This window comes from Coregonus lavaretus, assembly GCF_964263955.1.
Source record: "Coregonus lavaretus genome assembly, chromosome: 26".
Lineage (NCBI taxonomy): Eukaryota > Metazoa > Chordata > Actinopteri > Salmoniformes > Salmonidae > Coregonus > Coregonus lavaretus.
In genome coordinates this window covers 36,301,177-36,317,643 of record NC_140013.1, presented here as the reverse complement: position 1 = coordinate 36,317,643, position 16,467 = coordinate 36,301,177, and the positions used below count along the sequence as shown (strand labels likewise).

The 16,467-nt window shown below is 45.4% G+C and overlaps 1 protein-coding gene across 1 annotated transcript in view; it reads left to right on the top strand.

Moving 5' to 3' along the window:
- Window positions 1-9,609, top strand: part of LOC311101783 (platelet-derived growth factor D-like) — a gene marked incomplete at both ends in the record, with an annotated part of 51,237 nt that extends 41,628 nt beyond the window's left edge. The window contains 2 exons of the mRNA XM_084142973.1: window positions 6,458-6,672; window positions 9,475-9,609. Of these exons, the coding sequence (XP_083999099.1) occupies window positions 6,458-6,672; window positions 9,475-9,609 (350 nt within the window). The remainder of the gene's footprint in view (window positions 1-6,457; window positions 6,673-9,474) is intronic.
- Window positions 9,610-16,467: the final 6,858 nt, after the last annotated feature.

Below are 16,467 nucleotides of genomic sequence, written 5' to 3'. Positions count from 1 at the left end.
GATGGCGCCAATAGACATGGCAGCTCTGATTCTAGCTCCTAAGCAACTTTGCAGTAGATCTTTTTTTGGTGTGTGTTATTTCTTACATTATTAGCACAAAGTTTTGTGTGTTATTACATACAGCCGGAAATAACTTTTGGATATCAGAGCGGCGGTAACTCACCAGCATTCTGACCAGAAAACCGACTTTCCCAAATTAGATCCTTTGTTCGTACCCCCCAAGGCAATTTAACTTATCCCAGAGGCTGCGCCAAGACGCCGCCAGTGGAGAAGAGGTATTCGGAGTGGACTCAGGAGGTGTTCACACCATCCACCGCTTCCGAGTATATTACTCGCTAATGTTCAGTCCCTGGACAATAAAGTAGACAAGCTCAGGGCGAGGATCTCCTTCCAGAGAGACATCAGGGACTGTAACATACTCTGTTTCACGGAATCATGGCTCTCTCTGGATATACTGTCCCCGTCCATACAGCCAGCTGGGTTCTCAGTACATAGTGCAGATAGGAATAAAGACGGAGGTGTATGTTTCATGATTAACTGCTCATGGTGTGATTTGTGGTAACGTACAGGAACTCAAGTAATTTTGTTCTCCAAATCTGGAATACCTCACCATCAAATGCCGACCGTATTACCTCCCAAGATAATTTTCTTTGGTTATCGTCACAGCCATGTATATTCCCCCTCAAGCCGATACCACGACGGCCCTCAAGGAACTACACTGGACTTTGTGCAAACTGGAAACCGCATATCCTGAGACCGCATTAATTGTTGCTGGGGACTTTAACAAAGCAAATCTGAGGAAAACGCTACCGAAGTTCTATCAACACATTGCCTGTGGTACTCGTGCTTAAAAAACTCCAGCCCATTGTTACTCCCCCTTCCGGGATGGCTGTAAGGCCATCCCCCGCCCTCCCTTCAGCAAATCAGATCACTCAAACAGGAAGTTCCCTTGCTAAGGTCTATTCAACGCTGGTCTGACCAATCAGAATCCATGCTTCAAGATTGTTTTGATCATGCCGAATGGGATATGTTCCGGGTTGGCCCTGAGAATAACATTGACATATACGCTGACTGAGTTCATCAGGAAGTGTGTAGGGGATTGATAGATTTGTATGTGTAAAGTAATGACTAAAGTGTTTCCACCCCAATACTGTATACATGTGTAAACTGTGTTAGTTATAAGACAATAAAACCACTAACAGGGAAGATGGGTAGAAACTGTTGGAGATGAACATTCCATAGTAAGGGGGACCTAGAAACTGCTGAAATAAACATTCTATACTGTGGAAAGTCACAGGCCGCCTAAAGGTGGGCGGAGCAAAGTTCCTTTGTGTGAAAGCATATAAAAAGGCTGTGTGTGTTTTTAGCGCCAGAGCTCTCATGAATAAAAAGACTGACCTATTGCAGAACGGGACTTTGTTTCATTCATTATTAAACCAGAGCCTTACACCCTCTGGGAATTATTCAAAGCTTGAGTGCAACCATTGAGATAACAGAATTCTCATGACAGGGATGTTGTTCCCACTGTGACTGTTAAAACCTACCCAAACCAAAAACCGTGGATAGCATTCGTGCAAAACTGAAAGCGCATTTAACCACGGCAAGGTGACTGGGAATATGGTTGAATACAAACAGTAAGACAAGCAAACAGGGGAAAAAGGTCAGTACAGAGACAAAGTGGAGTCGCAATTCAACGGCTCAGACACAAGACATATTTGGCAGGGACTCCAGACAATCACGGATTGGGAAAACCAGCCACGTCTCAGACACCGATGTCTGCTTTGAGGATAACAGTGCCACCGACGCGGGCTGCTCCCGAGGACTGTGGGTACTTGTTCTCCATGGCCGACGTGAGTAAGACATTGAAGCGTGTTAACCCTCGCAAGGCTGCCGGCTCAGACGGCTTCCCTAGCCATATCCTCAGTGTTTACGGACATATTTAATCTCTCCCTATCCCAGTCTGCTGTCCCCACTTGCTTCAAGATGTCCACCATTGTTCCGGTACCCAAGAAAGTAAACGTAACTGAACTAAATGACTATCGCCCCATAGCACTCACTTCTGTCATCATGAAGTGCTTTGAGAGGCTAGTTAAGGATCATATCACCTCCACCTTACCTCACACCCTAGACCCACTTCAATTTGCATACTGCCTCAATAGATGCCATCGCACTGCACACTGCCCTATCCCATCTGGACAAGATGAATACCTATGTAAGAATGCGCTTCATTGACTACAGCTCAGCCTTCAACACCATAGTACCCTCCAAGCTCATCATTAAGTTTGGGGCCCTGGATCTGAACCCAGCCCTGTGCAACTGGGTCCTGGACTTCCCGACGGGCCGCCCCCAGGTGTTGAAGGTAGGAAACAACACCTCCACTACGCTGATCCTCAACACAGGGGCCCCACAAGGGTGCGTACTCAGCCCCCTCCTGTACTCCCTGTTCACCCATGACTGCGTGGCCATGCACTCCTCCAACTCAATCATCAAGTTTGCAGACGACACAACAGTAGTAGGCCTGATTACCAACAATGATGAGACAGCCTACAGGGAGGAGGTGAGGGCCTTGGCGGAGTGGTGCCAGGAAAATAACCTCTCCCTCAACATAAAAAAAAAAAAAAAAACGAAGGAGCTGATCATGGACTTCAAGAGACAGCGGAGGGAGCACGCCCCCATCCACATCGACGGGCCGCAGTGGAGAAGGTGGAAAGCTTCAAGTTCCTCGGTGCACACATCACTAACATACATACAATGGGGGAAAAAAGTATTTAGTCAGCCACCAATTGTGCAAGTTCTCCCACTTAAAAAGATGAGAGAGGCCTGTAATTTTCATCATAGGTACACGTCAACTATGACAGACAAATTGAGAAAAAGAAATCCAGAAAATCACATTGTAGGATTTTTTATGAATTTATTTGCAAATTATGGTGGAAAATAAGTATTTGGTCACCTACAAACAAGCAAGATTTCTGGCTTTCACAGACCTGTAACTTCTTCTTTAAGATGCTCCTCTGTCCTCCACTCGTTACCTGTATTAATGGCACCTGTTTGAACTTGTTATCAGTATGAAAGACACATGTCCACAACCTCAAACAGTCACACTCCAAACTCCACTATGGCCAAGACCAAAGAGCTGTCAAAGGACACCAGAAACAAAATTGTAGACCTGCACCAGGCTGGGAAGACTGAATCTGCAATAGGTAAGCAGCTTGGTATGAAGAAATCAACTGTGGGAGCAATTATTAGGAAATGGAAGACATACAAGACCACTGATAATCTCCCTCGATCTGGGGCTCCACGCAAGAGCTCACCCCGTGGGGACAAAATGATCACAAGAACGGTGAGCAAAAATCCCAGAACCACACAGGGGGACCTAGTGAATGACCTGCAGAGAGCTGGGACCAAAGTAACAAAGCCTACCATCAGTAACACACTACGCCGCCAGGGACTCAAATCCTGCAGTGCCAGACGTGTCCCCCTGCTTAAGCCAGTACATGTCCAGGCCCGTCTGAAGTTTGCTAGAGTGCATTTGGATGATCCAGAAGAGGATTGGGAGAATGTCATATGGTCATATGAAACCAAAATATTACTTTTTGGTAAAAACTCAACTCGTCGTGTTTGGAGGACAAAGAATGATGAGTTGCATCCAAAGAACACCATACCTACTGTGAAGCATGGGGGTGGAAACATCATGCTTTGGGGCTGTTTTTCTGCAAAGGGACCAGGACGACTGATCCGTGTAAAGGAAAGAATGAATGGGGCCATGTATCGTGAGATTTTGAGTGAAAACCTCCTTCCATCAGCAAGGGCATTGAAGATGAAATGTGGCTGGGTCTTTCAGCATGACAATGATCCCAAACACACTGCCCGGGAAACGAAGGAGTGGCTTCGTAAGAAGCATTTCAAGGTCCTGGAGTGGCCTAGCCAGTCTCCAGATCTCAACCCCATAGAAAATCTTTGGAGGGAGTTGAAAGTCCGTGTTGCCCAGCGACAGCCCCAAAACATCACTGCTCTAGAGGAGATATGCATGGAGGAATGGGCCAAAATACCAGCAACAGTGTGTGAAAACCTTGTGAAGAATTACAGAAAACGTTTGACCTGTGTCATTGCCAACAAAGGGTATATAACAAAGTATTGAGAAACTTTTGTTATTGACCAAATAGTTATTTTCCACCATAATTTGCAAATAAATTCATTAAAAATCCTACAATGTGATTTTCTGGATTTTTTTTTCTCATTTTGTCTGTCATAGTTGACGTGTACTTACGATGAAAATTACAGGCCTCTCTCATCTTTTTAAGTGGGGGAACTTGCACAATTGGTGGCTGACTAAATACTTTTTTCCCCCACTGTATATGCAACCAATAAGATTTGATTTGATCTGTATGTGTGTGTGTGTTGCGGCACTAGCAGGGTTGCTGCATGTCTTTGGTAGGCTGTACCCACATCAGACTCTAATTGGAAATTCAACCTGTGCAGCCGAGCAGAAATGTTCCCTAGTCAGCACCTAGCTTTGTTTTCATTAACACACACACATATAGACACACACACACACACACACACTCCTGTCTCTCACCTTTGTTTTCAATAAGGTGGTGGGGAACAAAACAATCTTAATGCTCTCCTCAAGCCATGTTATCAAGGAACGCAGAGCTAAGCCTCTTCCTGGTGTACAGAACCCAGTAACCCTGCTTACACACACTCACATACGGACACACACTCACACATACGGACACACACACTCACACATACTTTACACCTGCTCACACACACACACACACACACACACACACACACACACACACACACACACACACACACACACACTATTCATTTTCTCTGGAGTGTGTGAGTGACATACTCATTCTGTTCGGCGCGCTCTCTCAGAGACAGTATCAGAGCAGTGTTCCACACCACTGCCTTTTGTAGATTACACTCATTCTCCTAGAACACCCCTACACGCACACACGCCCCCTGCCCTGTTGTACAACATTAGGACAGTACAGGGTCTGTCAGCTCGGTGAATCTATGGAGCATAAAGCTGCTGTCTCGACAGCCAGGTCACTCACGATCCAAGGCGAAATTCGACATCTGTCCAGGTACCCTGGATGTCGGGAGATGGCTTAAAAAACGCCCACTAGGGGCAACGGTGAGCGCTATTACCAATAGTAGGGTGTTGTGGCCGTAAGCCGAAGCTCCGGCTCTGAGGGTCTTGTGTTCATTTGACTTTTAGAGAAACTTCGAAATGTGATGTTTGGACAAACATCGGAATATGAAGTCAAATTGGTAAAACCCTGAGATCTTGTTGGTCTCAATGCATCATTTCTCACTCTCTGATAGGCTAGCTGGAGCCCCCGCCACAGCACTTACACCCATCCTCTCATATCTACATGATGTGGTATTAGGGTTGATAACTGCTACTGTAGAAGCTGTTCCGTCTGTTTCCAATGGTGTCCTGATTTAGCCTTTGCACGCATGCTCACACACACACACAACCGTACACACACGTACGCATGCGCACACACACACATACAGTATGCTGCCCATAGGGCCTAGGCTGACTGGTTTGCTTGCTAGCACGCTAACCAACACTCCAGGAAAAGTCTGCCTACACAGACACACTACACATGGATTAGAGATCTTACTGTCTGTGACGCACACACACACACACACACACACACACCTAGCAGACACCAACCCCGTCTCTTCCTTATTCTTTTTCTGTTATGTCTTCTTTCTTTGACTCTGCAACTGATAATGCTTAAGTGCTAGGAAAATGCATTCTCTATATGGTCAAAACACAAAACCAATCAATTGAACCACTTACATGAAACAATCAAGATTAGTTTTCTTGAACAATTGTTTATTGATTATCAATGTCATTTAATATTCTCTCCCACCTACAACCCTCCCCCTCTCTATTCACCCCTCCCCTGTCTATTCACCCCTCCCCTCTCTATTTACCCCTCCCCCCTCTATTCACCCCTCGCCTCTTTATTCACCCCTCCCCTCTCTATTCACCCCTCCCCTGTCTATTCACCCCTCGCCTCTCTATTCACCCCTCCCCTCTCTATTCACCCCTCCCCTCTCTATTCACCCCTCCCCTCTCTATTCACCCCTCCCCTCTCTATTTACCCCTCCCCCCTCTATTTACCCCTCCCCCCTCTATTCACCCCTCCCCTCTCTATTCACCCCTCCCCTCTCTATTCACCCCTCCCCTCTCTATTCACCCCTCCCCTCTCTATTCAACCCTCACCTCTCTATTTACCCCTCCCCTCTCTATTTACCCCTCCCCTTCTCATTCAGTTCCATTAATTTACATTCAGATGCTTTGTTGAAATAAAACAATGTTGCCAATATAGTTAATGCAAAGGTATTAACTGTAAATACAAATTGCAATCAGCAATCAATGATGTTCTCTCCTCCGCTTCTCCCTCCCTCCCTCTCTCCCCCATAGTTGACCTGGACCGTCTGTATGATGACGTGAAGCGCTACAGCTGTACACCTCGGAACTACTCTGTCAACCTGAGGGAGGAGCTGAGGGCCACCAACGCCGTGTTCTTCCCACGATGCCTACTGGTGCAGCGCTGTGGGGGGAACTGTGCCTGTGGGACGGACAGCTGGAACGGCTGTACCTGCAGCCCGGCCAAGACCAGTGACAAACTACACGAGGTACATACACCATGCCCTGTTATGTAGCATTAGGAACGGCTGTGGTACGGATGTACCTGACAGACTGTAGGCCTAGCACTACATCAACAATCAGACAGCACTGCAGTACCAGTCTATCTCTCCCTCCTTTTCACCTCTTCTGTCGTCTCTCTCTCTCTTCTGTCATGGAAACGTTGTCTGGAAGCATCTGCCTCTGTTTATGCTGCAGGGGTTTGGGTTTGTTCGGTGTGGTAGTCATTTCCTGTCTCCTATCTGTAGCCTCCCTCTAACACGTTGACCAAATAAGATTAAGATCATATTATTTGTCAATTGTACACAAGGTCCAAACCGAAATTTGACTTCTACTTTATCCCAACCCCTCTGAAAGACACATGTACATATAGAGGTTGGAGCAGGGGACTGTTACATACAGTTGAAGTCGGAAGTTTACATACACCTTAGCCAAATACATTTAAACTCAGTTTTTCACAATTCTTGACATTTAATCCTAGTAAAAATTCCCTATCTTAGGTCAGTAAAGATCACCACTTTATTTTAAGAATGTGAAATGTCAGAATAATAGTAGAGAGAATGATTTATTTCATCACATTCCCAGTGGTTCAGAAGTTTACATACACTCAATTAGTATTTGGTAGCATTGCCTTTCAATTGTTTAACTTGGGTCAAACGTTTCGGGTAGCCTTCCACAAGCTTCCCACAATAAGTTGGGTGAATTTTGGCCCATTCCTCCTGACAGAGCTGGTGTAACTGAGTCAGGTTTGTAGGCCTCCTTGCTCGCACACGCTTTTTCAGTTCTGCCCACACATTTTCTATAGGATTGAGGTCATGGCTTTGTGATGGCCACTCCAATACCTTGACTTTGTTGTCCTTAAACCATTTTGCCACAATTTTGGAAATATGCTTGGGGTCATTGTCCATTTGGAAGACCCATTTGCGACCAAGCTTTAACTTCCTGACTGATGCCTTGAGATGTTGCTTCAATATATCCACATAGTTTTCCTTCCTCATGATGCCATCTATTTTGTGATGTGAACCAGTCCCTCCTGCAGCAAAGCACCCCCACAGCATCATGCTACCACCCCCGTGCTTCACGGTTGGGATGGTGTTCTTCGGCTTGCAAGAACCCCCTTTTTCCTCCAAACATAACTATGGTCATTATGGCCAAACAGTTCTATTTTTGTTTCATCAGACCAGAGGACATTTCTCAAAAAAGTACGATATTTCTCCCCATGTGCAGTTGCAAACCGTAGTCTGGCTTTTTTATGACGGTTTTGGAGCAGTGGCTTCTTCCTTGCTGAGCGGCCTTTCAGGTTATGTCGATATAGGACTTGTTTTACTGTGGATATAGATACTTTTGTACCTGTTTCCTCCAGCATCTTCACAAGGTCCTTTGCTGTTGTTCTGGGATTGATTTACGTTCATCTCAAGGAGACAGAATGTGTCTCCTTCCTGAGCGGTATGACGGCTGCGTGGTCCCATGGTGTTTATACATGCATACTATTGTTTGTACCGATGAACGTGGTACCTTCAGGCGTTTGGAAATTGCTCCCAAGGATGAACCAGACTTGTGGAGGTAAAAAAATAAAATAATCTGAGGTCTTGGCTGATTTCTTTAGATTTTCCCATGATGTCAAACAAAGAGGCACTGATTTTGAAGGTAGGCATTGAAATACATCCATAGGTACACCTCCAATTGACTCAAATTATGTCAATTAGCCTATCAGAAGCTTCTAAAGCCATGACATAATTTTCTGGAATTTTCCAAGCTGTTTAATCGCACAGTCAACTTAGTGTATGTAAACTTCTGACCCACTGGAATTGTGATACAGTGAATTATAAGTTAAATAATCTATCTCTAAACAATTGTTGGAAAAATTACTTGCACAAAGTAGATGTACTAACCGACTTGCCAAAACTATAGTTTGTTAACAAGACATTTGTGGAGTGGTTGAAAAACGAAGTTTTAATGACTCCAACCTAAGTGTATGTAAACTTCCGACTTCAACTGTACATATAGAGGTTGGAGCAGGGGACTGTTACATTTGGAGAGGTTGGAGCAGGGGACTGTTACATACATATAACGGCTGGAGAGGTTGGAACAGGGGACTGTTACATACATATAACGGCTGGAGAGGTTGGAACAGGGGGCTGCCACACTGGAAGCCAGTGGAGCAGGTGTTGTGGGGGTTTAGTGCCTTGCACAAGGGCATAACGGGCAGCAATGGCATTTAGGATTTGATACCAGCAACCCTCCGGTTGCCAGCTCACATCCCAATAGATTTTTCCAGTCAAACCCCAGATTCAAAATGGCAACACTCCGGTTGATGGCTCTCCTCGCTAACCGCTAGGGTTAACAGAACCCTCCTCCCCAGTGTGTGTGTGTGAGAACAGACTGTGAATATAGCTGTTATGAGGTTTGATACAGGAGGGAGGGAGGGAGGGGATAACTATTAGACGGGGATAACTATTAGATAGGGGATAATTATTAGACGGGATAACTATTAGACAGGGGATAGCTATTAGACAGGGGATAGCTATTAGACGGGGGATAGCTATTAGACGGGGGATAACTATTAGACAAGATGTTAGCAAGCCAACAAGCATCTCATTGTTTTCCATTGAAGTCATTTTCTCCCCTCTCCTCTCCTTGCCCCTCCCCTCCCCTCTCCTCTCCTTGCCCCTCCCCTCTCCTCTCCTTGCCATCTCCCCTCTCCTCTCCTTGCCATCTCCCCCACCTCTCTTGTATTTTTTCCTCTCTCACTTCTCCTCCCCCCTCTCCTCTTCTCCATCACGCCCCTCTAGGTGTTGAAGTATGCTCCTGAGGTGGGAGGTTATTTGCGACGTCAGACAGCTCGTGTCCGCTGGGCCCTAGAGGAGGTCCACTTGACGCACCACGAGCGCTGCGACTGTGTTTGTCCCTCCAGACCACCCCGCTGAGAGACAATGGGACAAGGGGACACAGCTCTGGGACTAACTGCTGTTTATATCTCCATCTCTCGCTCTCTCGCTCTCTCTCTCGCTCCACTGCCATCCATCCACATACCAACCTGTTACAAACGTAGTCACCCACAACCATCCATACTCCTGGTCATGCTTCCACCCAGCCAAACCCCAAATGTACCCCACCATCTCCACTACCAGCTCATTACCCCCCACCCACCGTCCCAAGCCCCCAACATGGCTAATCCACTGAGGTATTGATGAAGGGCTGTTGAAGGGTTAATGTGTGTATCACAAGAGGTTGGTGGCAACTTAATTGGGGAGGACGGGCTCGTGTTAATGGCTGGAGCGGAATAGATGGAATGGTATGAAATACATGGACATCATGTGTTTGATGCCATTCCAGCCATTATTATGAGCCGTCCTCCCCTCAGCAGCATCCACTGGTGTGTATGTCCGTATGTGTTCATACAGTATCTATGCCTGTGTTATTTTTCATGTTCATATTTGAACATCCTTTTCCTGCAACCGTTTTTGCTCTGTACAATCGATGTGAAATGAGTTCCAGGGAAGGATAGAGAGGAAAACATCACAACCACACACAAAACCATTCCAGCAGACCCAAGGTCTTCATTCCACCCTAAAGACAACATTATTTATTTGAAATTCTTTGCTTTTCCTGTGAAGTTCTGCTTTGTTCTGTGATGCTGTTCTTTTTCTTGTCCTCCTTCATTTGTCAGATGAAGGGATGAGATGGAGGGATACAGAGCCAGGCCGAGTTAAAAACATTCTGTTTTTATTCCTCTCCACAAATATTCCCCCCCATCTCCCCTACTCCGGCAGATGAAAGACGAATGTGTTTGGACCGGAACGTTTCGACGTTCCGATCATACCAACAGCCAAACCAGAAGTGTTTCCATCGTGGAGAATCTGAATTGTTCATCCCAAACGAAGAGCAAGGTCATTGTTCATCCCAAACGAAGAGCAAGATCATTGTTCATCCCAAACGAAGAGCAAGATCATTGTTCATCCCAAACGAAGAGCAAGGTCATTGTTCATCCCAAACGAAGAGCAAGATCATTGTTCATCCCAAACGAAGAGCAAGATCATTGTTCATCCCAAACGAAGAGCAAGATCATTGTTCATCCCAAACGAAGAGCAAGATCATTGTTCATCCCAAACGAAGAGCAAGGTCATTGTTCATCCCAAACGAAGAGAAAGATTGTTCACCCCAGGGGGAAGGGTTGAGTATGTGGTTGGAATTTGTGTAATGTTTTATATCTGCAATATTTGCAGGCCTTGTGTCTGTACTGCACTATACCATGGTTGTTAGATCTATTTCGGTTTGGACCTTGAGTTGTGTAGTCTTAATGAACAAATTCTTCAATCAATTAATCCCCAAACATAATCCACGAGTCATCATAATCTTCTGCATTCTAGGTGTGTGTGTTTTTGTGAGGGAATGAATGTGAGAGAGACTGTGTATCTGTGATCATGGGTGTGTGTGTGTGTGTGTGTATCTGTGTGTGAGAGAGGGCGTATCAAAGACCTTGAAACATTCTCAGAACACAAGATCAGTCAATCCCTCCCCATCTCCCTCACTGTGATATAGAAACAACAAAGATCTTCCTGCTTCCCCTCTAGGCTTCATAAAGGTCCACTCACATTACACTGGGGAGCTGGCCTCAGCCCCAACCATCAAGTCCCCAGCCATACAGACTGAAGCTCTATTAATACAAACTAAAAAGCAAAGCAGGGCACTGAGAGATGGAGAGATGGAGGGGGGAGGGGGGGACTTTTACACACCCTCATCAACAGCTAGCTATTTAATAATTCTGCTCACCATATAAGTTGGTTGTAAAAAAAGAAAAGGCGTTGATTAACCATTATGACAGATGCAGTTTCTGACGTATTGTTTACAACCAACTTATATGGTGAGCAGAATTATTAAATAGCCAGCTGTTGATGAGGGTGTGTGTGTCACGGTTATCGGCTGGCTGAAGAGTGATCTGAAACACATTGGGAGAGCCTTTTAGTGCAGAAACATGCACTGGTGAAATACGATGCGCGTGCATGTGGTTATGTGTGACAGTCAGGCTCCAAGAGATTAGACATAGATGACCGTTTTTTTACCCTGTCTCAGTCGTGTTCACACACACACACACACACGAACCATAGATCATGTTTTCTTTCCATTTGATTTCAAATGGCCCCTTCACATTTTACTTCCTGAGTTCTTTGTTTTGGTTTGATGTCCTTTCCCATGTTCATGTTGTTCTGATTCCTTCTGTGACTGTTCTCATTGGGTATGTCAGTGTCACTGCAGACAGATATAGACTGAGCACAATGGATAATACATAGCTTACTGTATGCTAGTCTCTCCTTCACCTAATGCTGCAGTCTCTGCAAGACATATTTATTCAGTTAGGCGTGTGTGCGTGCGTGTGTGTGTACATCCTCTGGCGCTGCCAGTTTTATCAGCACATTCCTTTGTCCTCGGGTTCTAAGTGACATTCCACTCTGTTTTGTGTTCAAATAACCGGTTTGTTAATTTCTGTTTTTGTTGTTGTTTTGAATGTTTATAATGCAGCCTTCAAGAAGAAATGCAGAAGAGCAGTAATGTGACAGCTTTTAGTTTGATCAAAACAACTGTCAGGGGCCTGAATGCCTTTGTCTGATCCCTGACATCGCAGTATGCTTTAGTGATTAATTTATTGTGTTTCTGTTTTATTAAAGATATCTGCTGGTTGTGTTTTGATAAATAAAGTTTTTCACGCATAAAATGTTTCCGAATGTAGAACTTTTCACTGTAAAACACAGCAGGGGGAGAGTTATTCACAAAACCATCACCATAACAATACTGATCTGAAAGAATCAGACCGCTGGTAGACATCTCCACCTTTACCTGACAGATACCGTTTCTGACGGATTGTTTACAACCAACTTATCTGGGGTCGACCACTTCAGGAGATACATTTAAAGGGATTTTCTATGTGGACTTTTCCATTCATGACTGAATTGAAACGGAACTGAGCCCAACCCTGACCTTGGAGTAGAAGTGTTGTGTATGTTTGGTTATTGGTATGAGATTCTTTCACCTCTCCACTTTCATTTTCTCTCACACTACCACACACTAACATCGTGCTACACAGTCTGTAGCCATGGAAACCAATCCCCATGTTTAGAACTCAGTTGATGGACAGTTGAGGCTGATCGTAATGAAAATATAATGGTATGTTTTGTCATAAAGGCAGTTGGAACTTGGATAGGTCATTCAGACTTCTCATCTTTTGCTTTCTCTTTCTGTCTCGATCCCTCTCTTTGTCTATATCCCACTCGCTCTCTCTCTGATCAGCCCCATATTGGCAGGCATAGTCATTTTCAGAGATTCATTACAGATAGCCAGACAACACACACACACAGTGGTATACACTATCACACACACACAGTGGTATACACTAAAACTGGTAGTAGTGGGGCGTTAGCACAATGACATGCTAGCTGTTCCCATAGACTTCCAGTCATTGAGCCAACGACTATCCATTTAAAAGTGTGTCTCAGCAGAAATAATTTATATATATATTTTATTTTTTGCAGTGGTGGCAACAATTTAGCAGCGGTGGGCTACCGCCTGCTAAATAAATATAGGGGAAACACTAACTGTACTCACACACACACACACACACAATGGTACACACAGAAACACACTCATACATACACTATCTCCAGGCCATCAGACTGTTGTTGACCAGCAATCACTAGCCGGCTACCTGCCCGGTACTCTGCCCTGCACCATGAGACTAAAGCTCCATGAATATAGAGTCATTGAACGCTGGTCACCTCTTGTACTGTTTCTATACTGTTGTTTACTCACTGTGTATGTATCTACTGTATTCTCCACATAGTCCATCCTAACATACACTGAGTGTACGAAACATTAACAACACCTTCCTAATATACAGTTGCACCCCCTTTTGCACTGAGCACAGCCTCAATTCGTCGGGGCATGGACTCTACAAGGTGTCGAAAGCGTTCCACAGGGATGCTGGCCAATGTTACCACCAATGCTTCCCACAGTTGTGTCACGTTGGCTGGATGTCCTTTGGGTGGTGGACCATTATTGATACACACGGGAAACTGTTGAGTGTGAAAAACCCAGCAGGGTTGCAGTTCTTGACACACTTAAACCGGTGTGCCTGGCACCTACTACCATACCCTGTTCAAAGGCACTTAAATCTTTCATCTTGCCCATTCACCCTCTGAATGGCACACATACGCAATCCATGTCGCAATTGTCTCCAGGCTTAAAAATCATTCTTTAACCTGTCTCCTCCCCTTCATCTACACTGATTGAAGTGGATTTAACAAGTGACATCAATAAGGGATCATAGCTTTCACCTGGTTAGTCTATGTCATGGAAAGAGCAGGTGTTCATAATGTTTTGTACACTCAGTGTAGCTACTACTGTACATAACATTTTATTTTAGAAATTATACTGCCTATACACACCACGTGTTTATAATTGATCGTTCTGACATTTCTTGATTTCTTGTTTTGATGTTTTGATTATTTGTGTATTTGTATTGTATTTGCGAGACATTCTAATGGACTGTTGGCGCTAGTTACAAGCATTTCGCTGCAACTGCTATAACAGATCTGTGTACACAACCAATAAACTTTGATTTGATGCACTACTGAACAACATGCACAAGTCATAACTGCGTTCTGGCAAACCACTCATAGCTCAATAGCTCGTTTCATCACATTTTCTATTTGTGTGTGTGTATTCCTGTGGCATACATACATTCTATTCTGGGCCAGTAACTTATCAGTCGGTTCACTAATAGCAGCTCTCTCTTTCCGTGTGGTCCCGCCCTCATTGGGACCAGAGATGACACTGATGGAGACTTCCTGTCTCTGTGCTTGCCACGACAGCCAGTTCCTGTGTTGTTATCATTAGACGGCACTCTCTCCCCTGAAGCTAGCCCCGCCACGTGTTTATTCTAGGAAAGACAAACTCACACACTCATCCCAGCCCTCGCCCGCTTTTCTGCTTCCTTTATGTCTGTGTGCCCTCTGGGGACAAGAAAGAGAGGGAGAGAGAAAGGGAGAGATAAAGAGCGAGGGAGCATAAAAGGCAGAGAATGAGGGAGCGTAAGAAAGAGTACGGGGAAGAGAGAGGACATCCCTTTTTGTTTGCCGTCTTTCCTAGAATGCTGTTTCTGTCAGCAGCCTCTCATCTCTTTTCCAGAGGAGATGTAACACAACACAGTGTTAACTCTCATTGTCTAACGGAATTACACTTTAGTCAGCAGTGTGAGTCAGAGTTTACTAAAACACAGTGTACTCCTCTGCCTTGAGCGAGCCCTCAGCATCCTGCATGTGTTTTTGTGTACTTGCCTCTGTGACACAGAGACCTTAGTAACCCTCTTCTCAGAACTTGGCTTAGGCATCATTCATTTGTTGGAGCAGATTAATACACACGCACAACCGCGCATGCACACACAAACACAAACACCTGCAGATTGGTAAGTGAGTAGCATGGCCTCTGCAGAAACTTACCTCAAGTCATTCTCAGACCCATGTTTCTCATCCCTTATCTGGACAGTTCACCTCCTGCTGTTACCATGGAAACACAGAAAATAAAAATGGGGGAAAACCTCTGCCTCTCTAACCCCACTTTCGCTCCATCCTCCCATTTTCTCTCCCTCCTCCGTCATTTCAGAATCTCTTCCCTCTTTATTTATCGCCATTTATCTTAATCTCTTCTCTCTGATCTTGTCCCTACCGTCCCTCAAGTCTCTGCTGCCTTGGGTTCCTGGATTTACCTTGGACACGTTAAGTGGAGTGTGTGTGTCTGCACGCACTTTCTAGCTAAAGCTGTTATGGTGTTCTGTAAGGTTAATGTATTTATGCACTAGCGAGTTCGCTATGTTACACACCCATATCTCATAGTACAAGTCCCATTCTGTTAGTGTTGCGTTGCAGTTTGAGTTAGCTATGTGTATCTGTAGCCAAGGGTTTGGCCAGACTCCAAAGTAATTGTTGCAGAAATCCATCGCTTAATGCCAAGTATTAAAAGCCCAGGGACCGAGGAAGCTGGTAACAGATAATTGTAGTGGACAGCATTTAGGGAGAGAGAGTGAGAGAGAGGTAGGCATCATTGGGAAAGAGCTGGTAAGTAACCATTAATGTAAGGTCTACTACATGTGTTGTATTCGGCACATATGACAAATACAATTTAATTTGAAAGAGTAAGGGATGGGAAGGAGAGTGAGGTAGAGAGGGATGGTAGTGAGGAAGAGAGGAGGAGGAAGAGAGAGGGATGGAGGAGGAAGAGAGAGGGGATGGGAGAGGGAGGAAGAGAGAGGGAGGGAGGAAGAGAGAGGGATGGGAGGGAGGAGGAAGAGAGAGAGGGATGGGAGGGAGGGAAGAGAGATGGATGGGAGGAGGAAGAGAGATGGAATGGAGGGAGGAAGGGATGGATGGGAGGGAGGAAGTGGGAGGATGAGAGTGAGGGATGGGAGTGAGGAAGAGGGTGGGAGGAAGAGAGGAAGGAGTGAGGAAGAGAGGATGGGAGGGAGGAAGAGAAGAGGGAGGGATGAGAGGAGAAGTGGGAGGGATGAGAGTGAGTGAGGGATGGGAGTGAGGAAGAGGGTGGGAGGGAGAGAGGAGGGATGAAGTGAGGGATGGAGGGAGGAAGAGGGATGGGAGGGAGGAAGAGGGATGGGAGGGAGGGAGGGAGGAAGTGGGAGGAGGAAGAGAAGAGGGATGAGAGTGAGGGATGGGGAGGGAGGAAGTGGGAGGGAGGGAGGGAGGGAGGAAGTGGGAGGGAGGAAGAGAAGAGGGATGGGA